The sequence below is a fragment of the Moschus berezovskii genome, chromosome 3, assembly GCF_049115385.1.
Source record: "Moschus berezovskii isolate FMDL1 chromosome 3, NW_MosBer_1.0, whole genome shotgun sequence".
Lineage (NCBI taxonomy): Eukaryota > Metazoa > Chordata > Mammalia > Artiodactyla > Moschidae > Moschus > Moschus berezovskii.
In genome coordinates this window covers 101,845,959-101,873,517 of record NC_142462.1, presented here as the reverse complement: position 1 = coordinate 101,873,517, position 27,559 = coordinate 101,845,959, and the positions used below count along the sequence as shown (strand labels likewise).

The window sequence follows — 27,559 nt, the reverse complement described above, 5'->3', positions numbered from 1 at the left end:
GTTTAACCTGTGCTGGAATTCTTTCCACTACCTGATTGTGACTTTCTCACCATGGAGGCTCCCTCTTGTACCTTTGTAGCCCTCTCTCATCTCCAACACAATACATTGTTCACAGTAAGGACCAAGGACCCCACTGAAGAGCTGTACTGCTAGAAAATGACTGATCACTGCAAATACCCTTGTGATGCACGCTTTGCAGAGCATTTTCATACACACAGCAGTACATGGTGCTTGCCACACTCCTCCAACCCCATCCCCGTCAAACTGTTCTTTTAAGTATGACAAGTTAATATGAACTTCATACTACAGGGTCTAAAAAAAGAAAAAATAACTGCAACACAGATGAGTAGGTTCAGTGGGCCTGGAATAGTAAGTCTCCTAAGTCCTCCAGAGAAACTTCTTGCCTCTTCAGAATGTGAAATGCCGAGTTACTACCCCTAGTGACCCTCAGGGAGAGTGACAGTTCCAGAAGCTCAAAGCTGCTGAAAATGACACTAATTCTGCCCTTTGGTGACATGACAGTGGAGAATGAGAAATACCCTTTAATTTGAAGCAATTTAAACATCAGCCAAAGACACATCTCGGAGGCACAGGGTGTCCTCTGGTCTCAGTGGATCTGGCTGGGCTCAGTCCCGCTTTCATGCCCACTTTCACACACTGACCCTAACGTTACAACATCCTTCACCCAAGGTTGCCACACCAGCCACCAAATGCCTATCAAATAGAGCTCTTCACCTAAAATTAGAAAGAATACCTTTCTGAAGTCCCTGTAGGACTTATCTTCCAGCTAAAGAAAAGCTAGGTGGTGAGTCTTTCTGCTCAGATTACCAGAAAGACAATCTGGGAAACTGTCCAACCCCACAGGGGTAGCATTCAAGTTGAGAACAATGGAGAACAAGACAGCAGAGCCCAGCAATTTCAGGGTATTAGTTCTAACAAGAAGGAATCCCTTACCTGACTCAAGGGAAACACTGTGGGAATTAATTGTGCGGCCTTTAAACATATCCAAGTTCTCCCCCCTGCTGCTGCTGCTGCTGCTAAGTCACTTCAGTCGTGTCTGACTCTGTGCGACCCCATAGACGTCAGCCCACCAGGCTCCCCCGCCCCTGGGATTCTCCAGGCAAGAACACTGGAGTGGTTTGCCATTTCCTTCTCCAATGCATGAAGGTGAAAAGTGAAAGTGAAGTCGCTCAGTCATGTCCGACTCTTAGCGACCCCATGGACCGCAGCCTACCAGGCTCCTCCATCCATGGGATTTTCCAGGCAAGAGTACTGGAGTGGGGTGCCATTGCCTTCTCTTCTCCCCTCTAAAGAACCCTAAATAATACAGTGTTATAATTTATTAGGAACAAAGTTCAAAAGTGGAAAAATCTACTGAGTTCCATTTTAACAAAGTGGTCTTTTAAAGTCACCTGCAGAAGTGAAAAGAAAAATATGGTCTCTCATAAGGGCCATAACAGACACACAGCTTTAAGCAACGTTAAAAAGTGAGGGCAAGGGGGGTAAGTGCTGGCCAAGAAGCACAAGACAAACTCAGGCACCTACAATTTGTTTGAGAAGAGTCACCTGTGGTACCACAAAGCCCACGCTGCGTTCCCAGAGAGGGATGGTTCTGGTTCACTCCTGGGCCTTTTTTGTCATTAAGTCCCATAAGTAATTTTAAGGCAAGGCTCTTTTTAACAATGTTAAAAAGAGCAGAGAATTCCCTGACTGCCCAGAGGTTAAGACTGCACTTTCACCTGGCTGAAGAAAGAAAAGGTGAAAGTGTTTAGTCACTCAGTTGTGTATACTGTCCATGAGATTCTCCACGCAAGAATAGTGGAGTGGGTCGCCATTTCCTACTCCAGGGGATCTTCCTGACCCAGGGATCGAACCCAGGTTTCCCACATTGCAGGCAGATTCTTTACCATCGAAGCCACCTGGGAAGCCCTGGTCTGGGAATGAAGATCCCACCTGCTGTACAGTGCAGCCAAAAAGTAAAAAAAGAAAAAGAATAAACAGAGGACAAAATGAAAGGGGCATTTCAAGAAGCTACCTTGTAGAAGAAGAAACCAAAAAAGAAGAAAAAAAACTGAGACAGGCTAGGACCTGGGACCATCTACCTGAGTGCTCGCCCGTGGACAAATGGCTCCTGAACAACAGAATACAAAGAAACTACACGGGACTAAAAGTAACTGCATGTATGAACCGTGTGCAGCTGGGGCACATTACGAACAAGATACAAAGAGGCCACAAACTTAGCACCATTGAAGGTGCAAAAGCTCTGGATGCCTACACACAGCACCACAAGGGGGTGGACCACAGACCACCCAAGGTAAGCCTCCTGCACAAGCCACTGATCCTCCCCTATCCTCCCCCTAGTTAAGGAACCAGCTCGCCCCCGACCCACCTCAAGAAACAAGCAACCCAGCCACCTGCCCCAGGAAGCAAGCAAGCATACCTGTTTTGAGCTCTTGCTCCCTCCTGCTGCAGCAAGAGCCCCTAAATGTGTCTGGCCTCTTAACCTTCTCTTCATGAAGCAGTTGAAGGAGCCAGGTTGGTAACAAAATCACATTCAATATTTAAAAGAGTCATCTTAATTTCCTGAGAAAGTTATACATAGGATAAGCCAATTCTGGGGTGAAACACATAAGTAATCTGAAAAGTTACAGGCATTCCTGACAGAAAATTAGTTTCCCACATAAATTGAAATTGTGAACAAATCAGGATGCATTATTGCTTTTAAGGCAACCACTGGCCCAAATCACAAGACAAAAAAAAAAAGCCAGACATTACTACTATTAATGATTACCACTCTTATGCCAAGCCCCTCTTATGTGTAGGGAGGGGGTGGGGTGGAAGTGGAGGAGTCCCTATGGAACCAAGCAACGTTCTGACATCAGCTGAGTGTCCTACAATTTAACACAAGTCTGACACTACCTGGAGGCAGGTTAAGGGAAAAGTCCTCCAAGAGTTCGTCCCCACTCCCACCTTTCAGATGCCAATCACAAGTCCAGGTTGTTACCTGTGTTCCTTACTGAATGGCTACAAACTACAGGTTCCAACAACTTTCTCAGATTTGATTAATTTGCTGGAGCAGTCCATAGAACCCAGAAATACTTACTAGATTATCAGTTTAACATGGTAAGACTCAAGAATAGCCAGATGGAAGAGATGCACAGGACAAGACATGGGGAAAGGGCACAGAGCCTCCATGCTCTCTCCAAGCCCTCACCATTCTCTCCTCTCCAGTGTTTGATCCCCCGGAAGCTCTCCCAGCCCAATCCTTTAAGTTTTTATGGAGGCCTCCTTAAACAGGCATGAATGATTAAATCATTGAACACTAGCGATTGGTCCAACCTCCAGCACATCGCCCCCTCACGTCAGGGGGTGGGACTGAAAGGGCCAATCTTCCGATCACAAGGTTGGCTTTCAACCAACCAGCCCTGCTCCATCCTCAGGTGAAGTCCAAAGTCGCCTTATTAACATAACAAAAGAAAGCTTTAGAGCCAAACAGGGACACAGACTAAAAGATATGTGCATTATAAATCACAATAATATCACAACTATAATGATTTTCTCTCCCTATCTCCACAGGAGACAGAATATGCAACAATGTTTTATAGGGAAAGAGTTTTCCAGAAGGGAAATATTTCAACTTTCAAGAAATGAGTGGCTACGACATCTTTATTATAAAATAACTGAAAATTCCCCAAACTGTTAAAAGAATGACTGTTTCAAGCAATTCCTAAGGCAAACTTAACAAAATTTACAGCTACAAGATTTTATTCAGGTTAGATGCCACTGCTTTTAACCATAAGACCCCCACCCAGAGTCCATCTCACCAGATTCCCACATCTACGACAGCCACCCAGGAAACCCTAACCCAAAAATGGTGGTACTCAACCCCAGTGGCACATCAGAAGCATCTGAAGAGCTTTAAGGAAGGGGGCGGGAGGAGAGAGAAGCTATCTGGGACCATTCTTGGAAATTCTGACTCAGTAGACCTGGGGCACATAAGGTTTTTTAGAGACCCCTAGATGATCTGATGTGCAGTCAAGGGCTGAAAATCTCTGCATTAAAAGCATTGACACTTAACATTTCCACTCTGCACTGCTCTACCGATTCAGCCGTGCTGCTACAGAGTCAGACCATAATCGGTTCTGTTCCATGACACACAGATGAGTTACTGTGATTCTTTGGGGCTGTAATTTAGTGGAGTTGAGACACTGATGAGTTCAAGGCTTTGTTTCTCATTAATCTTTTACTGTGTTCCAAGCTGTGTTTGCTTTTCTTTCCATGATTCCAAATCAACACGTTAAAAAAAAAATCAGTGTTTAAAAAATACCCAAGCTGCGGTCTTCTTTTTGGTTAGCCTTTTGCCTTCAAAAGATGCTTGATGAATAAAAGATCCCCAGCCATTTCCAGCCCAACCCTCCCCGCCGACCCCAACACAGAGGCGACACCAAGCATGTGTCCATTACAAACAAATGTAGCCAGTTATCCTTACAGCAGGGGAGATTGAAGAAACCTGTTTTACCCTGAATCTTACCTATGATCTGTGCTTGCAGGCAACAAAAGGAATTTAATTACGGAGAGCAACCTGAACACTGGCTCAACAAAGAGGGATCTCCCAAAAGCTGCTGATGTGCTATCGACTAACAAATACTGGGGGTTGTGGGTAGGGGTAGGAGGGAGGGTGTGCATGTATGTGGGAAGGGTGTCTCCCCACTCAGAGGCTCTCTCCTCACCAATCTTTTCACCATGGTGATTTCAGGACTTGGAACCCAAGATCTGTCATCTTCCAGAGCAGCATCTCAGAGGCCATGATTATTGGCAATTACCAGGCAGAGGCAGGTGCTGAGGAATTTCCAGAACACCTTGGCCAGGAAATTAATCATAACAGAAACTCTCAGGGACAAGAAAAGCCCCCAGAGCAAGAGGTCTGGGTCCAATTTGCTACATGGCATTTTCATTTCTACATCTCCTCCATGGTCCTTCTGGGATCAGGGGGGTGGCAGATGGGGTCAGGATGCTAAGTCTTATCCACTGATCAGCTATATACACTCAATGAGTTACTGGCCTTTGGAGGGGGCATTTTGGGTGGATTTATTACCACCTACCCAGGGGGAGGGACAGCTAGAGGCTTCATTAAATCCGGAAAAGCTCAAAGCTGTCCCTTGAGGGTGCAGGCCAGGGGCCGGCAGATTATTACCAAAGAAATCATGGCGGTTGTCTGGCCCTCAGAAAGCACCCAGCACTGGGGAGAAGCAAGTTATTAAAAAAGACAATAAAATAAATAAATCAGCCTTCTGGGTTCACATAAATATTTCGCTAATCAGTTAAAGGACAGTAAAGGGAATATAGAAAGAGTGCCTAACATTTAATGGGATTTGGGAAAAATATTACACTTTCCAAAAGTTACTCAAGTGAGACAAGGAGTCTATGAGCTAAAATTACTTTTTCAAATGGCCAATATACTCATTTCTTCTTCAGGACCACAGGGAGGAACCCACACACATGACACAGTATCACAAATGATCACTAGCCTGGCCTGTTCTTTCCCTTCAGAAAGAAACTGCAGCCTCATTTCAGCACAAACCCACCGCTCTCAGGTTCATCAACATGAAACCAGGGGGAGCCAATGTCACTCCAAGCGACGCACCTGTGCACAAATTAAAATCTCTCCACTCACACTTCCTGGGCACAGACACAACTAACCCTGCAAGTGTCCTTCCAAAGCCCTCTACCAGTTCTTACGGCAGTCCTCCAGAGCTTGAGGGGAACAGGGAGAAAGCTTATCAAGTGGAGGAAGGAAGAGGGAGGAGCACATGTCATACAGGACAGGCAACTCCGACAGACAGGCAACCCAGCTCTCATCCCTCCATCCTCCCCTGGTCTCCTCTGTTCCCTGGACCAGGATTTATCGTCTCGAAAGGATGGAGAGATATGAAGAAAAAATAAATAAACAGAAAATAGTAAATAGATGCAACTTTAATTTGGGGTCCTTTGACCTCTGCTGATGGTCAGACAAGTAACTGATCCTGAAAGAAACAGCTCTGTGTGACCATAACTGTTCTGTCCCTGGCCGAGAGGACCCCCTCGGAGTAAACAATGGACCAGTCTTGGGGCAGGGATTTGAGGGTGGGGGAGAAACTTACCCATAGCAAGTACTGATCCTCAGAGAAAACACACACACAAAAAAAATATGCAATAAAAGTACATTTGAAAAATTGAGAGGAACTGTCTTCTGAGTGTCTTCTGATTATACATACAGATGTTAACCAGGTGAAGTAACTTCTGGGTCACTGCATTATACACCTGATGCACCCAAGGCACCAAATCAGAGTTTCTGGCCAGGCAAAGAATGCAACAGCTCAGCTGCTAAGGGACAGGCACCTGGAGAGCACACAGCACACCTGGACCTGGGTGACAGTGGCTGCCTTTTGCCTGAGAGTGTATTTGAGATGCTGGCTGTAGCTCCTTACCTCAGCGATTTGAGCCTGACCTCTCTGCAAACACACCACTTCTTGAGATCAGACAAAACTCTGTAGCCAGTGCTAAGGTTTCACACAGAGGCAGCAGAGCAGCGGAGAACCTGCATGTGTCTCCTTTCCTGGAACCCTGAAGGAGCAGCACCTCCTCAGGGTGGCAGCGTTGGCGCGTGTGTGCTAAGTCACTTCAATCGTGTCCAGCTCTTTGTGACCCCATGGGCTGTCGCCCACCAGGCTCCTCTGTCCGTGGGATTCTCCAGGCAAGGATACTGGAGTAGGTTGCCATGCCCTCCTCCAGGGTATATCCCCAACCCAGGGATCGAGCCCATGTCTCCTGCATTGGTAGGCAGGTTCTTTACCACTAGCACCACCTGAGAAGCCGGGCAGCATTGGTAATACCGCTTTAAATTAGCAATAGTATAATATTCACCAGTCAGCGATGCTGTTGTAGCTTTGTTAACTATAACTGCTTCCTATATATTTACCTGGGGATTACCGTTTTTATCACAATAGGCTGCAGTGTAATAACCTACAATGTAATTGTGCAAATATGCACAAGGGCATGCACGGTGGAAGGAAGTCACTGACAGAGCAGCACATGGGACAAAACAAATAAACACTGCCAGCCGCGCTCACAGAGCTGCCACGGGAGCCTTTGTGTTCCCATTAAAGTGTCTCCCCACAGCCCAGCCAGGGCAACAGAAAAGAGCGGTGGTCCCCGGGAGAAGATTTACCATCTATTCCACGCTTTATTTCAGAAGCAGTGAGTTCAGTTGCTGGTGGGATGGGGAGGGAACCATTCTGGCAACAAGACACAAAGGGCCTGGACCGCAGCCTGCTTCTAAATAACACAAACAGTTAAGGAATTAGGTGATTAGAGAGTCTCCTGCCAACAGGGTGAAATATCAGCCCCTCTGGGAGTTCATCTGCGGTGGGAATCTCCTGTACAGTGTTACAGCAAAACTGCCCAAGAGCAGCCTCGGCTCTGAATGGATCTTTTCGTGCTTTCTACTCCAGGCAAATCTTCTCTTTTATGAATGAGAATAACTGTAAAGATCAGAAACAACTTATCTTCACAAAATTGGTGGAAACTGGTAAATTACGGTAGATCCGCATTCTTTAAAACAGCACAGTCACTAAAAATCATGTTTTGGAAAATTATCTGAAGGCCAGGGGAAGTGCTCCGCTACAAAACATGAACACAGAAGCAGCTAAGAAGGTTGTGAGATATTAACAGTGGTGATGTTGCCTCTTGATGGTGAGATATAATTTATACTTTCTTCTCTAAAAATCTTCCAAATTTATAAAGTGAGTATGTTTCATTTATAACAAGGGGAAAAAAATGTCTATGGTAGGGAATGTCTGTAAAAATGAAATCAGAAACTTAAGCCATCTAATGGGGTTATTGTGTGAAAATAATGAAGTATCCAGGTGCTGGGGGTCGGGGGGAGAGTGGTTTCCCAGGTGGCACAGGGGTAAATAATCCGGTTGCCAATGCAAGAGATGCAATAGACACAAGTTCAATTCTTGGGTCGGGATGATACCCTGGAGAAGAAAATGGCAACCGACTCAAGCATTCTTGCCTGCAAAATTCTGTGGACAAAGAAGCCTGGCGGGCTACATTCTATGGAGGGTTGCAAAAAGTCAGACACAACTGAGCATATACAATGCAAGATCCAGAAGCAGAGGGTCAAAGGGCTCAGAAACCTGTACAAAGCTGACAAGTACTGATACCCTTTATTAAAAAGGGAGAATCCAATCTCTTCATGGAGTTGGCCTGACTGTTCTCAAATAGTGAAATTACTGCCAGGAAAACGTCATATAGAAGACAAAAACATTAAGGTGACACAGCTCACCCACTTTCCTGATGTTAAACACTCAGCAGAAATGTAAATTCAAATCTCTCTTGATATCCATTATGGTCCTTCCAAAACAGTGGCAGGAAAACATTTTCATTTGTAAAAGTTGAAATAAGAAAACCTGCGTTGCGAAGACAACCAGTTGCAGCTTCTGGTAGCCAGCAGAAATTCTGAAAAAAAACTAGAGTTTGGAGGGAAGTTCGCCCAGCGTAAGGGAGAGGGTCACCAACCTGTCCGGCCAATATTAAAGTCCAAGCAGCACACCTGAAGACAAGTGAAACAGATCTCAGTTGGGATTCTGGCTCCTCCGCTGACTGGAGAAGGCGCCTTGAACCGGTTCTCAAACCTTCCCAAGCCTCTGTCTCCTCGTCTCTCTCACAGGGGTGAGGTGCGGCAAGCACAGGCCCTGTCCCCACACTCTGCCTGGGCCACGCGGCCGCCCAGGACGCCCGAGCCTTCCTCAGGACCCAGCAAACCCTGTACTTCCAATTCGGAAGCTGAGCAGACGACCTTCCCTAAGGCCTTAAAAAAGAAATAAGCCTGCCTCCTCCTCAGCCCTAACACAGAGTCGTCATAACCCCACGCTGAACGTGCGCCTGTCTCGATTCAGAAGGCTCTTCAGGATCTCGTGATGGGTGCGTCCGAACAGTGAGCACGCTCCTGATTCCACCATATGCGCCAGGAAACACCTGGATCTCCTCCCATTCGTTTGCGCGCTGCTTGCACGTGTCGAAGGCAAGCACACTCCTTATCCGCCACCCTTTCCTCCACCTTACATAAGGTGTGAATCCAGCTCTAACAGGGCACCACTTCGTAAACCTCTTCGCTTTTTACCATGAAGTTCACCCAGAAACCAAGAGGCCCCCCTGCAACTAAACATCAGCTCAAAGGGTACATCATAGACCCTAAGAGACTCCACTGCTCCCCAGGGAGCTCCATCCTCTGAGGCAGACAAATTTCTTCAGGCGGAACTCTTGTATCTCCTTTCACTGAAATCCTCAGGAGATGTTTCTAAGCTAAGAAGGGATACATCTGGTTCACAGCTGGCTCTGAGACCTGGGGGGAGAAAAGCTCACCTGGAAAACAGCAGAGATATTACAGACTGTCTAAGTCTGGCTCCAGGAGGAAAAATGGTACTGTCAGAGAACAAAATCCTGGAAAAGCAAACCCCCACTTTTCCCCTGCTAGGAGCAACAATCTAGAACACTAGTGTCAAACTAAAATACAACAGGAACACCTGGCAATTGTGCAAAATGAACATTCCAGGTTCCAACCAGAGAGATTTGAACATAGGTAGCTTATAAACTACACTGTAGGGAAAACTGATCTAGCCTTGACTCTGGGGTTAAAGCCCAGATTTCATGTGAGAACTAGCAGGGTACATGCCTCTGCCTCTGAGCCAGGGCTTGGAGGGAGAAAGGAAGGGAAACCAGAAAGAGAAGGGCTATGGCAAACCCCTATCCACACTGCAAGTCGGCTGTTCAATTAAAACATAGGACATTAACAGAGAGCCACTTAATCTTTGTCCTCAGAGCAGTCCTGTGCAAACCCAGAAGGCCAGAGCTCATCTGTAGCAAATGAGAGGCAATAACGCGGGCAGCCATATTTGCAGTGAATTTAACAGTTAACAGTCAAATGATTTGCCCTTCTAGAACTTCCCATCAGGGGATACCTTTGAACCACACATATGAACATCATTCTCCTAGCAGGGAAGGGGGCAGAGGTGGAAGAGATGGACCAAGGTTAAACAGAAACCAGAAATAGCAATGAGTCCCTCCTCCCCGCTTCTGAACTCCAAGTCACTTCAGCGTGACCACAACACTTACAGGTATACAAGCATGAGGGTGGGCGAGTTGAAACTGCTTCCTCAGATTTTACACCCTCAAGCCTCCTGCTGCACTGAGCTCAGTTACCTCTACTACCATGAGGGGCTCTACATCCCCGAATCAGCCATGGCAGGAGGTTGTAACTGAGCAGAGAAGACAGTGTGGACCGAAAATAAAAGGAGAAAAGGGGAAACTCCCTTCTTAGGTCCCGGCTTCCTCTTATGGTCCTGACCACCACCAAAGACAAAGACCACCAGTAATAACAAGGACCAAGCTGGAGGGAGGGCGAGGTCAGACGGCAATGGATGAGGCAATGAGAAAGCTGCTGGGAAAAGTCTCTTGAAGCTCCATGGTCCCTGCTTCCGCCCATAGGCACCCCAGAAGTGAACCACAGCCTCTAAAGGGGTTTTGAAACCTTCTATCAAGGTTGAAACCTGACATCACAAATGCCATCCTCTTCTTGACCAAACACCACTCAGGTTCCTGAGTTCTCTTCTCAACTGGACCCTGCCTTCTGTGTTCACCCCTGCACTGTCCTGTTTTAACAACAATCCAATTTTAGCCAGATTTTCCCACCTTTGAGATCTGATCACCCTGGAGATCTGATTGGATTTCTCACCCTCCACCATCCCCCAGACCCACTCTTTGCCTTGATTATAAATGTCCACCCTTCTTGTGGCATTCGGGGCCAATCTCACTCTTCCACTGCAAAACCCCACTGGAGTGGTCCCTCTACCTATTACAATTGTGCTGAATAGAGGGTGCCTTACTGTTCTTTAGCAAGTATCATGAATAACTTTTTAATATAAGCAAGTCAGAAGGATGTTTTCTTGCCCTGCCGCAGGCACTCTGCACAGCCTCGAGCACTCATTTAAAAGCAGACTCAACTGCGATCCATCAGGCGCCTACTTACAATCAGTATCTATCATCTATCGATTTAGAGAACTAACCAACAAAGATATAAATTATGTAAATTCTGGGAGCAGAGTGATATTGGCCTGCTTTCAACTGCGTCAATGAAGTTTTCTAGAACTTAAAATTACAGTGAATAAGCAGCTTAAATGTGGTTATCCAAGAAAACCAGGGCAAGCCAGTCTGGTTGTTCACATTTTAAGTCATGAATTCAGGTGAAAGATGACGCTCCTTCCGGCTGAACCCAAAGCAAGGCAGCAAAAGGGTGACAGTGAACTTCAACTCTGTACAGCGTCAATGAGGATTCCCTGCCAGCTCATGCAGTGTCCGAAACCTTGCCCAGAGGATTTCAGAGCAACTTTGAGGGAGATACAAGGGACAGCCAGGAGCTCCTTAGAAGGCGTGAGTAATGGTAATAGAATGACCAAGATGCCTGTGCCTGGAGTGACTTCATCATTCAAATCAAAGTATACTTCCCTGGTGGCCTAGTGGTTAAGAATCTGCCTTGCAGAGCAGGGATGCGGGTTCAGCGCCTGGTCGGAGAACTAAGATCCCATACACCGCACAGCAACTAAGCCCACACACCACAGCTGGTGGGCCCACACGCCCGCGAGTGCCACAACTAGAGGGTCCACGCTCCACAATTAGGACTGGGCCCAGTCAAATATGTCTGTAAAAAAAAGTTTACAAACTCCCTCTCTGAGCTCCAGGGGTGGTAGGGGAAATGGGAGGCACCCCAGCAGGGACTGGAGAGGTAACTGAAAGAAATCCAAAGGAAAACTAGCCTAGCAGGAGCACAAATCTATACTCTCACCATTTAGATACCTGCAGAAATACTTCCAAGTCAAAACCCAAAAGCAAACAAAAGAAAGGGCACCAGCTTGCATTAGAACTTTTGAGAACCCTGTGGTCAGGGAGAGAGGGAGATAGTGTGCTGGGGAAAGGGGGGGGGGAAGGGGGGAGGGGAGGGAGGAGAAGGGGAAGGGGAGGGAGAGGGCGGGGAAGGAGGGAGGGGGGAGGGGAGGGGGGAACAGACACAGAAAAACAAGCCACCAGTCTCCGGAGCGGCCACAGGAGCAAGGAGAGAGCATGTTCCCACCTGCGCACATTCAATTATAGTCCAAGACAGAGATATTCAACACTATCAGCTTCTGCCCTGGGAATTCATTTCTCCCTGGGCGATGAAGGTGAGAGATGAAAGGCTGTAGGATTTGATTGCACTGAATTTTCAGTTTGTCAAGTCCCATTTACTACCTCAGGTACCCTGGGACTAACCTGTATCTTTTAGGATGGAGACATCTCTCTCAAATACTAGAGTCCCAATGACCATTCTCCCCCTGTGGGATTTTATGAATATCTAATAATAACCAGGGGCCCAAGGGTGTTACAGACAGAAGCTGCCTTATGGCTTCTCAACTGAGAAGCTTACATTTTCTGGAACGCTGATATTATAGAGTCCAAGCATCTCCGGAGTAACTATAACTCAGTTTGCAAAACTGAAAACAGCATTCACTCCTCCACGAGAAGAGGGTTGGAAGTGGGTGAGGGAAGAAGAGGTGAAGCCAAAAGGCTTAAGAGCAAGGAGGCGGGCATGGCAGAGGATCTTAGGAACTGAGGCAGAGCTTGTTCAAGGCCAGGGAGGAACCCAGATGTTTTCCTTAAGAAACCGCTGAGCTGTTAGTTTACTACACACTGAAAGGAATAGCAAAGGTCTGAGATGACTTCTTTGTGCTTTATAAGAAATAAATAAAATAAGCTGCTTTGAGTGAATGTCAAGTCTCCCTCTTCTTAAAGTACAAAGTGTTAAGAATAGAATGAAAGTGTTAGTCGCTCAGTCGTGTCTGACTCTTTGTGACCCCACGGACTGTAACCCTCCAGGCTCCTCTATCCAAAGAATTCCCCAGGCAAGAATACTGGAGTGGGTTGCCATTCCTTTCTCCAGGGGATCTTCCTAACCCAGTGATGGAACCCGGGTCTCCTGCATTGCAGGCACATTCGTCACAGTCTGAACCACCAGGGTACAAACTGTCCTAATAGTCCTGGCTGTTCCAATGACCAAAACCAGCCAGGGGAACCGGTTGCCACCCATCCCATGCAGAACACAGTGTGCTCCTTCAGAGGCCACACTAAGAGGGAGAGGGGGCCAACAAGACTGGGGTGGGCGGAACATCTACAACCCCACCCGTAGGTTCCCGCTTCAGCCAGGGCCTGAGGGAGCCGGCCTAGGGCCGCAGCATAGCAGCAGCCCCTCTGCAGATAGCCACCAACAGCTTCTTCAGGGCAGGCTTTCTAAAACAAGCACCTCCAGCTGCATACGCAGACGCTGAAGGCAGTTCTGTATGAAAGGATGTGGCTTTCTCCTGTTTCCAGACCATCTCACAGAAGATGACAGCACATTTAAAAAAAAAGAAAGCCAAGCCTTCCTACCAGCCCCCCTAGTAATGATGGGGAAGATGTCCTAGAAGTGTAGAGCGGGCAACTCTGAAAGGCCAGTATCGGTATATTCTGCCCCAATTATGAACCGTGAGGAGCCAGTGAGAATGAAATGAGACATTACACAAACACGTGAGTATTAAAAACTAAGGGCCAGGGAGTGAGCTGGCAACTATTGCTATTTTTGCTTGTGTGCTCAGGCATCCCTTCAGTGGGTTAACCAGAACCAGCAGGACAGCAAAAGGAACCAAGTTTTGGGACTGCCATCTGAACAGAGAGACCCAGCAGATGCCCCAGAAAGGGGATGTTTCTGCTTAGGCTCACGAAGGGCCCAATACAATGAGATAAGGATAAAGGAGATGACATCCACTGGCTTCTCGCAGAGAAGTGAAAAAGGAAGTAGCACAAGGTCTCTGTGATGTCTCCACGGCTAATCCAAATGGAGCTCCTCCTGGTGAAGCAGCGCTGTGCCAAGGCGGCCACCAGCACGGCAGTCAAAAACAGGCTCGGGTCACAAGAGGTAGTGAGATGAAGGCCTATAAAATGTGAACAACCCATAAACTGGCTGTGGATTTCAAAGGAGGACTGAAATGAAAAGTGACATTAAAAATATGCCTAAGCAATAGACCTGTCATTTGCATGGGGGGAAAAGCAAGCATCTGTGTCCTTCAGCTTTCCCTTCTCATCTCGGTTCTGAAAAGCCTTTTCCCCAGCAGTGACATGACCTGATGTGGCTTTATCCACAAGCCACCATCCATCTGAAGTCCACCTTGTGACCACACCAGGTTTATGCTGTTCAGGATCTGAGACTCAGCTTCTACGATTACAAACGTCTTACTAATCAAAATAATTTCCCAGGTCCACAGCGCCTATAATACATGAGGAACTGGAACGTTTGGGGTTTCTGTACTGAACACAATTTTCCCAGTACAAAGCTAATTAGTCCACCAAGGAATGAAACCTACAGCCTTGGCCTGCAGAAGTGCAAGGCACTGGATGGCTGCACTGAACTTGCCTTGAATATAAATGTTATGAAAAAAAAAAAGTAATTTATCTAAACACAGTGTAGGTAGCTCTGCAATCAGTATCTCATAAATAAAGAGAGAAAGATGAAGGGAAAGCTTCTCTAATTGATTTTAAAATTAGTTCCATGCAAAGAAATAATCTGACAACCAACAAAGTCGACCACAGGAAAATGATGGCCCTCGGGGGGAAGCGCACCCCAAAACTCCAATGAATCGAGACCTCTGAACAGCTATGAAAGAGGGATTATTTGGGAAAGCCGGAGTAAGAGGAGACGTGTTAAAAGAAAGTCAGCTGGGGACCAATCTGCAAAACACTTAAAATCCTGAAATTAACCCCTCTGGTGGCCTGAACCCAATCTGCCCCACACTAATGAAATACTGTTATGAGAAAAACCACTGCTCAGAGAGAGGCAGGGCTCGTCACCCCAATGGCAGCGCCTAGATTGAAACCAGGAGTGGGGAAGAGGTAGTGCCTGCAGAAAACCAAGCCATGTGTGACGTGACCATCAAAACAAGCAATCCAATTAGGAAGGAGGAAAAACCCAACTGCAAAAACTCTCTCCTGGGGCCTTTCGACACCAATACACTGGCTCAAGTTGCCATGGCTAGCAGAAGCAGTCAAGGAGATTAGTGATGGTTTGGGAGTGCTAAAAATGATGCCACTCAAAACTAATGTATGGATTAGGTCTTCAGCCTCAACAGACACATCGATTTAAACATCTGTTAAAAGCCTCCAGTAGCCACAGCCCTCTGCAAACTTTGGAAATAGAGGGGAGAGGAAGCCGAGAAAACCATACCATTCCTGCCGTCAGTGGAGTTTAGGCTTCACAGCAGGAAGTGGTCTGGGACAGAAACCATCAGAGGAGAAGGATACAGAGAAAGGGAAGGACTGTGTATGGAAATCTCTGGCCTAAAGAGGATTTCAAGAACTGGGGCAAGAAAGACGGTTACCTCAGCACAGCAGCTGTGTTCAATGGTCACAGGACAGTAAACACGATGGGGCTGTCAACTCTGGAAACAACAGAAGATTACCGCAGCTCACAGGACTGAAGAGAGGCAATAAATATGAACAAAGCAGCGCTGGGACGACTTAGATAAATTGAAAATATAGAAGTGTGTAATAGTGATGATTAAATGAAGGGAAAAGAGAGAGAGAGAGAGATGGATTGAAAGACATCAATGCACATAGATTGGGGAAAAATTAACCAGCAAGATCCACTAGGAGACTGTTAAACTCGCCCAAAAATTATTTGCAGGGCAGAGGCAAGATCATGGGACAGGGGATGCGTTAACTACAGGGAACAAAAGAAAATATAATTTGTAATAGAGAGAAAAAACTAAATCAAAGGGAAACAGGCATTTGCTGTCTTCTCCAGGATATAATTCACTTACACAGACCAGTGGAACATACATTTTAGGAAACTCTGGATACAGCTCTATCTAAATACAAGTTTGAGTAAACTCCAGGAGTTGGTGATGGACAGGGAAGCCTGGCATGCTGCAGTCCTTTGGGTCACAAAGAGTTAGATATGACTGAGTAACTGAACTAAAATATACATATGGCGCTTCCCTGATGGCTCAGTGGGTAATGAATCTGAATGTAATGCAGGAGACACAGGAGACGTGGGTTCAATCCCTGGGTCGGAAAGATCCCCTGGAGTAGGAAATGGCAACCCACTCCAGCATTCTTGCTGAAAAATCCCCTGGGGCAGAGGAGCCTGGTGGGCTACAGTCCAAAGGGTCATAAAAAGTCAGACACAACTGAGTGACTAAGCATGCAAATATATATATATATATATATATATATAAAATACATATAATATATAAAATAAATAATGTATATAAATATATAAAAATATACAGTGTGTATATATATATATACATATATATATATATATATCTCCACTCAAATATGAAATGTCTTGACTCCAGTGACCACTCCAGCCAAGCAACTGGTATTGATCTTTAGAAAACAACGGCATACATACATCCTGGGATCTTAAATAGATGAGCTAAGACCAAGCCACCATCTCCTAATAGTAATTTTTTTTTTTCAGTCCTCTAACAAAGAAGTTTCAAGTGTTCTCAAAAACACTCAGATCAAACAAATCTGAAACAGGTACAGAATGCCTCTGCCGGTGCTCTGACACATTCTGCGTCTTTTGATCACTTTGCTGCAGTCCCCAAATCTCTCCATTAGAAACCGGTGAGATGCTAGATTCATTTCAAAGAGCTTCTGATTTTCTCCAGGGTGCTCAATGCCAGGCTGGAGTCCCTCCCCAACCTGCTGTTTGCCTTATGCTCCCAGTCACACACTGAGATCGCAGTTTACTGGTTTGCCCCTGCTCCATGCAGGGACTGTAGTCCCACAGCTTCCTGTTGGTATGCATCTCAGAGGCAGCATCATCTGTTTTAGGGTCCCAGGAAAAGCTTGACCCTTCAAAAATCTAAACTAAAGGGAACAGGTTGAGAAACGACTTTTAATCGTGTTTAAATAGCAAAGCACTCTGGGGTTCTGCAAAAGGGAGTATTACCAGCCAACCACCTTGCCTCTGAGGAAATGCCCTTCAGCATGGCAGGGCATCACTAGTAATGTGCCTGCCTGCAGCCCTGGTCTCCCATCACCTGCCTGCAGGGCAGACCCAGTGAGGTCAGGCCTGGGAAACAAAACCCCCAACAGGCAACAGTGACTCTGGGAGACTAGGCAGACTGCAGCTTTAACAAAACTCATCCTACAGTGCCCAGGTCTGAATATTTAGAGGCCCTGCTGTGAAAGAACACTTATGTGGTAAGTTAGTTCAAGGGAAGAGGCTGAAAGACAGGGTGATGGAAACCAATACAAGTTGAAAGCATGAAACCACACATGAGATGAGGGAAGGGTTTCCCCACTTCCCAGAGGGCAAGTGTGAGTGTGTGTGTGTGTGTGTGTGTGTGTCGTCGCCCACTACAATAGCACTGCATGATTGGACTTCATGGGGAAGTAAGTCAGCCCCTTCATCGGATGCCCAGGGGCTGTATCTCCTTTGTCATTAACACTCCAAGTGTAACACAAAGCCCGCAGCAGCCCTGGGCAATAGAGCACTAGGTTTTCCAGCTTTAGATCAAAGCCAAAAGCTCTCTAGGAAGTCCTGAGATTGCACAATGTGTTATCTCCTTTAAGCAGTAGCTTGGAAAACCCACAGCCTTTCTCCAAGTCTAAGCACTTGTATCTCCGTTGCAAACAACTGGATAACACAGACTACACCTTTAGAAAGGGCTTCCCAGGTGGCGCAGTGGTAAAGAACCCATCTGCCGATGCAGGAGATGCAAGAGATGCGGGCTGGATCCCGGGGTGGGAAGATCCCCTGGAGGAGGAAATAGCAACCCACTCCAGTATTCTTGCCTAGAGAATTCCACGGACAGAGGAGCCTGGCAGGCTAAAATCCATAGAGTCACAGAGTCAGACAAAACTGAGCGACTTAGCACACACACACCACACCTTTAGAGAAATCCTGATACATGTTCAGGTCCACAGGAATACCACAAACTGATGTCCAAACAGGATCTTAGCCGAAGAAGCTACATCTCCAAAGAGCTAACAATGGATCTTCCCTGAATAACCCAATACTTTGGTGCCACAGAAACAGAATCCACAGCATCCGACACTGTACTCCTTCTCAGGGAGACACTACACCCTCTAGCTTCTAACTCTGTCGCATGTTCTAGCAACAAATCAAGCTCTAACTACAATCTGGGAGCCATGGCTACTCCTGAATTCCCCATACTACTAGAAAGGAGCTGCAGAGAATGAAAGCAGTTCCTTTGATCATGCGGTTCTGTCCAGAGCCCTTCCTCTGGCTGCAATTAGAAAGCAACCAAAAGTGGGGAGTGGAAGTACAGTTAGCCTTGGGCAAAACCTCCTTGCCTTCATGTATAATGTAACTGAAATGAATTTGTCTCTGTATGTAAAAAAAAGGAAAATCCAACTTGCACTACTATCTTCACAATATAGAGATGTCTCAGAAGATCTGTGTGAGCTGATGCCTCGTGAATTTTCAGGGTATGGAGAAGATAAACATTAGAAGCATCTGCCCACCCTCACCTGAAGGACAGGCCCCCCTGGGTCATCACCTGGGCACCTGGAGGAAGGAGGCTGTCCGCAGCAGGAGTCCCTGCACGCCATCTGCCTGCCCTTGAGGAAGCCCAAGCTCGCGCAGAGACTCGCCCCTACCTCTCCTCTTCCTACTCCCTCATCTGAACCTTCTCCACTCTGCTCTTTCATTTAGAACGAGCTCCAACACCATAAGCTGCCAAGTTACTTTTTCTCCATTTCAAAGTCACTGACACCCTCTCCCAAAAGTGTCCCAGACTTCGAGAGAAGGCAATCTCCATAGGGTTTCACTCAATGCCCGCCATGGTCCATCTGTCATCTCCAAACAATGGCCAAGCTTCCTTCGTTTCTGTAACGACGAGACCACCTTCCAGTTCCCAGAACACAGCCTTGACGTTTCCTTTGGAGAGTCCATCAGGGCTGTTCCAACTAGGACAGCCGCATCGTCTTGTACACACTGTGCCATGAATGAGGGCAGCTGGCCAAGAGGACGGAGGGAAAATGGGAATCCAGCCTCCACTCTATTTGCCAAGCCGTGTGCCCTGACCTGAGGCTGCCTGAAGCAAGGGGCAGGCTTCTCTACCTTGCATATGGGCCTCACAGATGTCCTGACATCTACGCCTTCAGTACTTGACTGGGCTGCCCTTGTACTAAAGAAACTGTTGTACACGGGAAACAACACTAGGGAAACCAAGGACTCCAAAGGGACTCCTGCTTGCCTAGTCATTACACACACAGTTACAGCCTGGCTGGGATCCCTGGGCGACGCCTATTCCTACACCTGTACTGTAAATCTAACATAAGCATTAGGTCTTCCACTCACTGTGAGAGTTCCAGGGGAAGTAGAAAGGCAAGAACTCTGACTCCTCTAGTGTAGAGGCTGCTAGAGCCACACCCACAATCCTGCATTTCTCACTCCTTTCACCTCCAGGCAAGCTTTACCAAAAACAGAACCCCTCGCTACAGATCAGTTTTCATCTAGCATGATTTTCCTTTACAGATGAAAAGTTACTTTCATGTTTTATAAATGCAAGCCACCAACACAAGCACACTCAAATCTGAACGGTGTCGTCCCTTAAAATTCTTCAAGGCAAAAGAAATCTAAAAACCATGGCATAGATGTTTTCAACCTGTGTCCCATGCCTAACTCCCAAACCCATTTCTTACTACCCCACTTCCCGCACCCCTACCCCAGCATTAAGTATCCTCTATTCCAATCATACAAAACTGCCGGCAGTTTATCACGTGGCCCACAGTCTCTTTTCATGAGTACCCAGAAGTGTTCACAGAACACGTGTGACCTGCCTTGCCCATAATGGGGAACACAGAGCATCACACCACACGCACATCATCCACAGTGGCCACCCATTCCCTAGGACCAAACTCATCCGATTCTTGTCACTGCTGCTGTCTTGGTCAGAATTGTCTTCTCTCCATTTTTTACCTAGCTAACTCCTAGTCAGCCTTCAGGCCTTAAGAAGCCTTCCCAGATTATGCATTCCTATAAACATTAACCTTTTCTTCCACAGCACAAAACATAAACACACTTCCATGCATATTTCCCTACTAGACTATAAAGTCCCATGAGAGTAGTTTTAGGAGGGTTTATTCCCCACAGCCAGAGAAGGCAATGGCAAGCCACTCCAGTACTCTTGCCTAGAAAATCCCATGGATGGAGGAGCCTGGTAGGCTGCAGTCCGTGGGGTCATAAAGGGTCGGACACGACTGAGCGACTTCACTTTCACTTTTCACTTTCACACATTGGAGAAGGCAATGGCAACCCACTCCAGTGTTCTTGCCTGGAGAATCCCAGGGAAGGGGGAGCCTGGTGGGCTTCCGGGGTCACACAGAGTCGGACACGACTGAAGTGACTTAGCAGCAGCAGCATTCCCCACGGCATCCCCAGCACAACATCTGGTACAAAGTGGGAAAGGACTGATCAAGGACAATGAACCTACTCAGCAGAATTCCTCAACCTGTGCTGTCTATTACAATAGCCACTACACACCTGTGGCTCCTGAACCCTAAAAATATGCTAGGATGAACTGAGATCCAAGTATAAAATATACACCAGATTTCTAAGACACAGTAAAGATAAAAGTTAAATCTCTCATAAATTTTTTATATTCATTAAATGTTGAAATGATACTGTTTTGGATACAGTAGGTCAAATAAGCTGCATTAAAATTAATGTTCTTTAAAACAGAGCTACTAGACAATTTTAAATAACACACAGAGCTCACATTTGTGGCTTGCATTATGCATCTATTAGACAGTGCTGGTCTAGGAGGCCCTTTCTCCCACCTGCTTACTTCTCATCCATGAGCGCTCAAGAGGCTTGTGAGCTGTTCCCAAAAAGACTTCCCCAGCACCCACCATAACAAGGCTCCGCACAGCACCTCCATCACTATACTCATAGGGGGTTATATTCATCTCTATGTGACCCTCACTAAGATCTTCCAAAGGAATTTAATGAACCAGTAAAGGAACTCAATCCTCAATTCACTCAAAAGCCATATGTTGACTCTTAGAGCTGAGCCTCACTTAAAGCTTTCTTAAAATGGAGGAAGATCTCAGGAATGAACAGGAGTTTGAAATAAGCGATAACCTACCTTGGTAAAGAACAAGAAATTGTACAAACAGGACCCTGTCTAAACTAGGAAATATATACCAACAACTTTCCATTGTCCAGCTAAGGGAAATCCATCCATTACCCCTTGAGAAGTTACAAAGGATTCTACAAAAAACATAAACTTCTCAGTGGTAGTTTATCATCATCAACCTGCTGTAACACCCCCACACCCCTAAAAACTGCTTAAAATTCAGCTCCTGAATCTACTTTAACATAATGCTTTGGCTGATGATGCAGGCACAAAAATTAACGTTCAAGAATTCCAAAGTTGTGGTTGCTGTGGGAACCTTAATTCCAACTGCATGGCACAGATGCACAAGTGTGGACTACTCCCAACACTGATAAAACTGGAGATGTATATTTACTCTGTGCAATGAGGCAGAGCTACAGTTACTGAGAGAACCTTATTTTGGCATTTCTAAGCTTTCGTGCATTTAAATTCTCAAGCTTACCACAATACTGTTTGGTGCATTAAAATGCCTCCTCTAGGGAGGAAAAAAGGCTGGGAGGATGGGGGTGGTGGAGATGAACTGATTGGCCAGACATTCAAAGAATCCATCCTGTATGGATTTCTTATGCATGATTTGATTCAAAAGACAATCACAATATTTTTATTTTACTCTTATGGGCTGCCTATAAACTCTCACACAAATGAAAACGGGGCCTGAATTTCAACTCGTGAATGCATCGAGACACGGGTACGTGCAAAACATCAGAAAAGCAAATTTCACATCTCTAAAACTACAAAAGGATACATTAAAAAACCACACGATACTAAGTTCAACCACACTGTTTAATTTGCCCGTGGCACTGGCTCTCACTGAGGACCCAGCTCTACAACCAATCCACATAGTTACACACTTTACCTGTCAGGAGGCAAAAACAGGGGCTGGAAAAGATGTCTACAAAACTAAGACAGACTAACAAACAAAAAACCACAATCCCTTTCCCCAATCTCTTATAAGTCATAACAACAGAAAGCAAATGACCACAAAATTTAAAACAAAACTGCCTACAGTTTTCATTCTAAGCATAACTTCTCAAATTGACATACCAAAATCGTACACATCGGCTAGCCAAGCACCCCTGCTGCCTGAAGACCCAGTAAATAGCACAAAAAAGTGCAACTAACAATTCTAGTCGCCACAAAAGATGAGTAATTGACCCCAGACAATATATATATATATATATATATACACCAAGCTTTATTTCTTCCTAGAGCAAAAACACTCCAGTACTCTTGCCTGGGAAATCCCATGGATGGAGCAGCCTGATCGGCTGCAGTCCATAGCATCACAAAGAGTATGGACACGACTGACCGACTTCACTTTCACTTTTCACTTTCATGCATTGGAGAAGGAAATGGCAACCCACTCCAGTGTTCTTGCCTGGAGAATCCCAGGGACCGGGGAGCCTGGTGGGCTGCCGTCTATGGGGTTGCACAGAGTCGGACATGACTGAAGCGACTTAGCAGCAGTAGAGCAAAAACACAAAGCAAATCAAATGACCAGCAGAACAGGCCTTGCTATCATGCACGAGAGACATGGACATTTCCTCTCCTTATCTTCAGAGAATAAGATCTCATTAACAAGACTCACTCACCACCTAACATACACCAACCCTAACTCCTCTCAAGCCCCTTGGGGAGGAATGCCAGTGGGGCCCATCCAAAACGAAGGAAAGCAGTGAGTGTGGTTCAAGAGAAACAGACCTGCCCAGTGGCAGTTAGGCAGCAAACACTAGGAAATAATACTTCGGAGCTTTACACTACTGGTCTGTTAATGTTCTCCTACACACGAACCACATCTAACTGATCGTCCGGCTCCTCCCTCTTGGTTTCGGAAAAGAGGTGCTGCTGCTTCTCTCGTCTCACCTGTGTATTCTCCCCCTCCAGTCTCGGTGGTCTGATGCTGGACAGGTGGATGGTCTTGTAGTCCCCAGAGTTCAGCTTCACGACAATGGCGTCTGCATTGAGCACCTGCATCACCTGTGGGCAGCAAGAAGGCGAAAATGCTGAAATGTGCCTCAATGGCCGAAATCCTGCAGCACATCTGCTAAGGAGCAAGGCACACCGGTCAGAGGAAGAAGGCTGAGACCAACAGCCACTGGGATAGATCCAACATCATTCTTTACAGTACAACAACGTTGAAGGAAACTATCCTATTATTAACAGACCTGAGAGATATGATGATTTCTCAGCAAGGCAGGATCTGTATCACTCAGAAAGATGGCCAAGCTTTTTTATCTTTTGCCCTGACCAAGATTTGTGGGGAACTACAAAGCTTAAGAACTGGAAATCTAGTCTCTACGTGCTACTGAAGATTTTCCTTGAAACAGGTTCTAAGTTAAAATCAAAATGCCTATCACAACATGATTCTAGGAAAAGAGGCAAGGGCTGGATTAGCAGGTACCAGCAGTAGATGAGAAAAAACCAAAATAGGACGCCCCAACACAGAGCAGAAAAATCAAAGGCAAGTGAAGGGCAAAAAGTATTGTCACTCAGCGTGTGAAAGGAGATGCTCCGTTGTTGATCTCACCGGCAGAAACGTTAGATTGCTAAGATATGACTTCAGCTACTCTGGAAGCCACCTTTTCAGAGCACTACTATGGGCATCTCTATTTTGGAACCCAAAACAGCAACACTGGACCCCACTCTCAGCTAGTAACTAATTCCCAAGCTTTCGAGGATATCTATTCAACAGCAAAAGCACAAATATTCCTCTGTGGAGGTTATCAGAACACTCCACCAATGTGCACAGAATAAAATTTCCTCAAAACCACACTCAGACTACATCAGGGTTATAATCAGATCTCATAATTCAGCCAGCAGTCTACAATTCACCCGATTATATTCAGAACTTTTTGTTACAAGGCCATTTGGGGTTTTTTGTAAGTAACACTTTACTACAAGGCAGCTATTGACTACAAAACAGTCACCATCCACTTCATCTGATGAATCATAACCCACTCTCCCTGCCTTCAATCAGACCCCATCAGGAGCAAACAGGTAGCTGAACAAACTACAGGGTCAGCTGCCACAGTGAGGGAAGACTTGCAAAAGTCCCCTCGTCTTTTATATGTGAAACAAAAGGAGCTAGAGTCTCCTTCTCTGTGGAGGGTATCACACTGCTAAGTATCCTAAAATAGTAAAAAAAAAAACCTTCACTAACTATTCCCTGGAAGGTTCACAACATTTTACAACAGAATATACCCATTTATTTGCAGATTCCTGCAAAATGGCTAGCCTCTACCTTTTCCTGAGAACCAGCCAATCACACAGAAAAAAAAAAAAAAGCGTGATTTAAGGGACAATCTGAAGAAGGAGCAAAAAAGCAAAAACCAAGTGAGAAATTATACATGACAGGAAATAGCAGGAGGAAAGTGCCATCAAACAGAATGAATGAAAAAAGAAAGATGACAGTTGGAATCAAGCTGTAAGTCCATGGAGGGCTGAGTACCACTGGTGGATGGGAAGATAACCTGGGGTTTTCACACCATTAGTAATGGAAGCAATATAGAGAAAAACAGGCTAGGGACCACAAGGGTAGTAAAGGGTCTAAGAAAGAGCTCTATAGATTAGGAGAGGAGGTAATTATTTTCAAGTTTCAACTAGGTATAAGATTAACTTGCAAAACCTGCATGCAGCAAAAACCAGGCTCAGATAACTACAGCCATTCTGCTATAACCTTTTTCTTAGAGCTGAGAATCACACAAAGGCTAACTAACACTAAAGCCCAGACAGCCAGAGCCTCAAAACTCACCTGGCCAGAAAACCTTAGTGAAGCCCAAGGGTAATCAAAAGCGTGATGTGTGGTCACATGAGGACCAACCCAAGGTCAGGAGTGACTACGTAGTATGGGTGGCTTTGGAACCCTCCAAAATAAAGAGCCCTTACACCAGCCCAGTCATTTTAAGTGCAGAACTAAAAACAGCCAAGAAGATACAACTAAGAATATGGATTCAGTAACTGAAACAAAAAGAGTATATCTCACTACCATTACCATCGAGACACATTAATGCCAAAGTAAAAACACCTGCCATGATGGAGTCACCCCACTCCCTAAAGACAGCAGCAGGGGCTTGGCCAACTGACCACAAGAGAAAGACCTCAGCTAGTGATTTCCCTATCCTTCAAAATCCCATATGTGTATGAAATGGATTAAAGCAGAGGTCCCCAACTTTTTCAGCACCAAAGATCAGTTTCATGGAAAACAATTTTTCCACAGACCAAGAGTGGGGGGATGGTTTCAGAATGATTCCAGCACATTACATTTATTGCACTTTATTTCTAATATAATGTCACCGCTCATCCGATAGGAGGTACCGGTCTGTGGCACGGAGGTCAGGGACCCCTAGATTAAAAGCACAGGGAGGTGGGGGAGGTATCCATAGCTACACTGCTATCCCACCTTCAAACCAAAAATTCCATAAGCCATACCAAGCACAACAGCTAGTAGAGTCAATCAATACTGCTCCTCCCTCCAGAGGAGGTACAGAACCACTGCCCAACAGACTCGGTAACTGTCAGGCATCTCAACTGCACACACATCACAGGATTTCCAAAATCCCAATGATGGATCAAGCTGCACCTACCTCTCCCTCCAAAACCAACTCTTATTAAAGTGTCCATTGCAGAAAACACAGGGAAGCTTCGTATGATTAAGACATGAGAAATATGTAGACATTCTCTACACCCTAGTCATGCTCACAGAGAAATAAAACCAGGGAAAGTATCAGAGTGCTCACACCTTCACCCTCTGATTACAGAATGTGAGGTTCGAAGCATACCCCGGTGACAAGTTATGGTATTCGTCACCCCTTATAACGTGTTAGCAGCCGCAGCAGCAGCAGCGAGCGGCTTCTCGGAGCTGTAAATTTCAGGCCTCAGCAGCAGACTCTCTCTGCTCGGCATCTCCCTGATTAGCAACCTCCTCTTCAGGAACTGTGTGCTCTGACGCTGCCAACTAAACGAGGCCTCCCTTCCTGGAAAAGCGGGGTGAGGGCGCCTGTCTGTGCGTGTGTGCATGTAAGTGGGGTTTATGGGGTAAACTGTGCCATTACTGTCCGGAGAACAAGCAGCTCCTGGGCAGAGACACAGAAAAAGCAATCAAACAGTAGTTACAGTCACACAGTGCAATAAGTAAAATGCAGAGTGGATTACCATACCGTCACAGACCATGTCTATAACAGGGATGTTTCTGACGGTGCTTTCCATCAGGGCAATTTGAAGTATGCCCACATCATTGCTCACCTCCGCATACTACTGACCTCGAGTCAACACACACACACCCCTACTGACCACATGCTCCAAGAGCAGAATCTACACAGAATAAAAGGTCACTAGCTGGACTCGAGAGGCAAGCCCTAAACGCAATCCCCTCTGCATTTCTTAGAGCCCAACTGTAAAAGGAAAAATGAGAGGCTTAATGATGATACAGCGCAGGCTAAGGTCTGCCACAGGTCAGGAGAATGGCAGAGCGCTGTCGGAGGCAGGGGACATCCATCCATCACCCTGGCCTCCTGCCATATTCCCCCCATCTGCAGTGCCCATCTACAGAGCTGTGCGCTGAATGCATAGGGCTGCTGCTGCTGAGCTTCTCAAAACCCTGCGCCATCTATGAAACATACAGAAAGACCCTCAGAACAGTCCCAGACACAACCACCAGTCCTCCCAAAGCTGCCGAAGTTATCAGTAACAGACAGAAGGAAAAGCAACGCAGCTCAAACAGGGCTCCTGCAGGCACCACCTGTGAGCGCCCTTGATGGGGCCACTGGAAAGGGGACACCAAACACCCTTCTTACTCTCTTAACTCAGGACATCAGCTGCTTCTCCTGCTTCCCCAGCTTTCATCTGCCAGGTCTGTTCTCCCCAAGCTAAACCTGGAAGCATTAGTGAAGCAACACCGCAGTGGGGGACATCAGAAGCACCCCACCCTATCTCAGTGATGACCATGGCTCACCGCACAGCCCCCATAAAACCCCAGCTACCACCCTGCATCCTCACATGATACGAAGCACAACCTGCTGAGGCCAATACCCTTAGGCACCTAAGCGCGAGCCAACAAACTGGACACTCTAATAGGTACTTAAAAGGAAGCCAGGCATCAGACAAATTCCCATAGAGGAGCAGCCTACAAAATACCCGACCTGCACTCCTCGTAACTGTCAAGGTCATCAAAAGCAAAGAAAATCTGAGAAACTACTAAATCCAAGAGGAGCCTAACAAGATCTGACAACTAAATTTAGCGTGCTATTGAGGATGAGATTCTGGAACAGAAAACGGACATCAGAGGAAAGCTAAGAAAATAT

At 46.1% G+C, this 27,559-nt stretch overlaps 1 protein-coding gene across 1 annotated transcript in view; it reads right to left on the bottom strand.

The window, feature by feature from the left end:
* The window catches only part of SND1 (staphylococcal nuclease and tudor domain containing 1), a 426,838-nt gene that overhangs the window by 340,505 nt on the left and 58,774 nt on the right, over positions 1 to 27,559 (bottom strand). Inside the window, exon 10 of the mRNA XM_055421219.2 lies at positions 23,124 to 23,237. Coding sequence (XP_055277194.2) covers positions 23,124 to 23,237 — 114 coding nt within the window. The remainder of the gene's footprint in view (positions 1 to 23,123; positions 23,238 to 27,559) is intronic.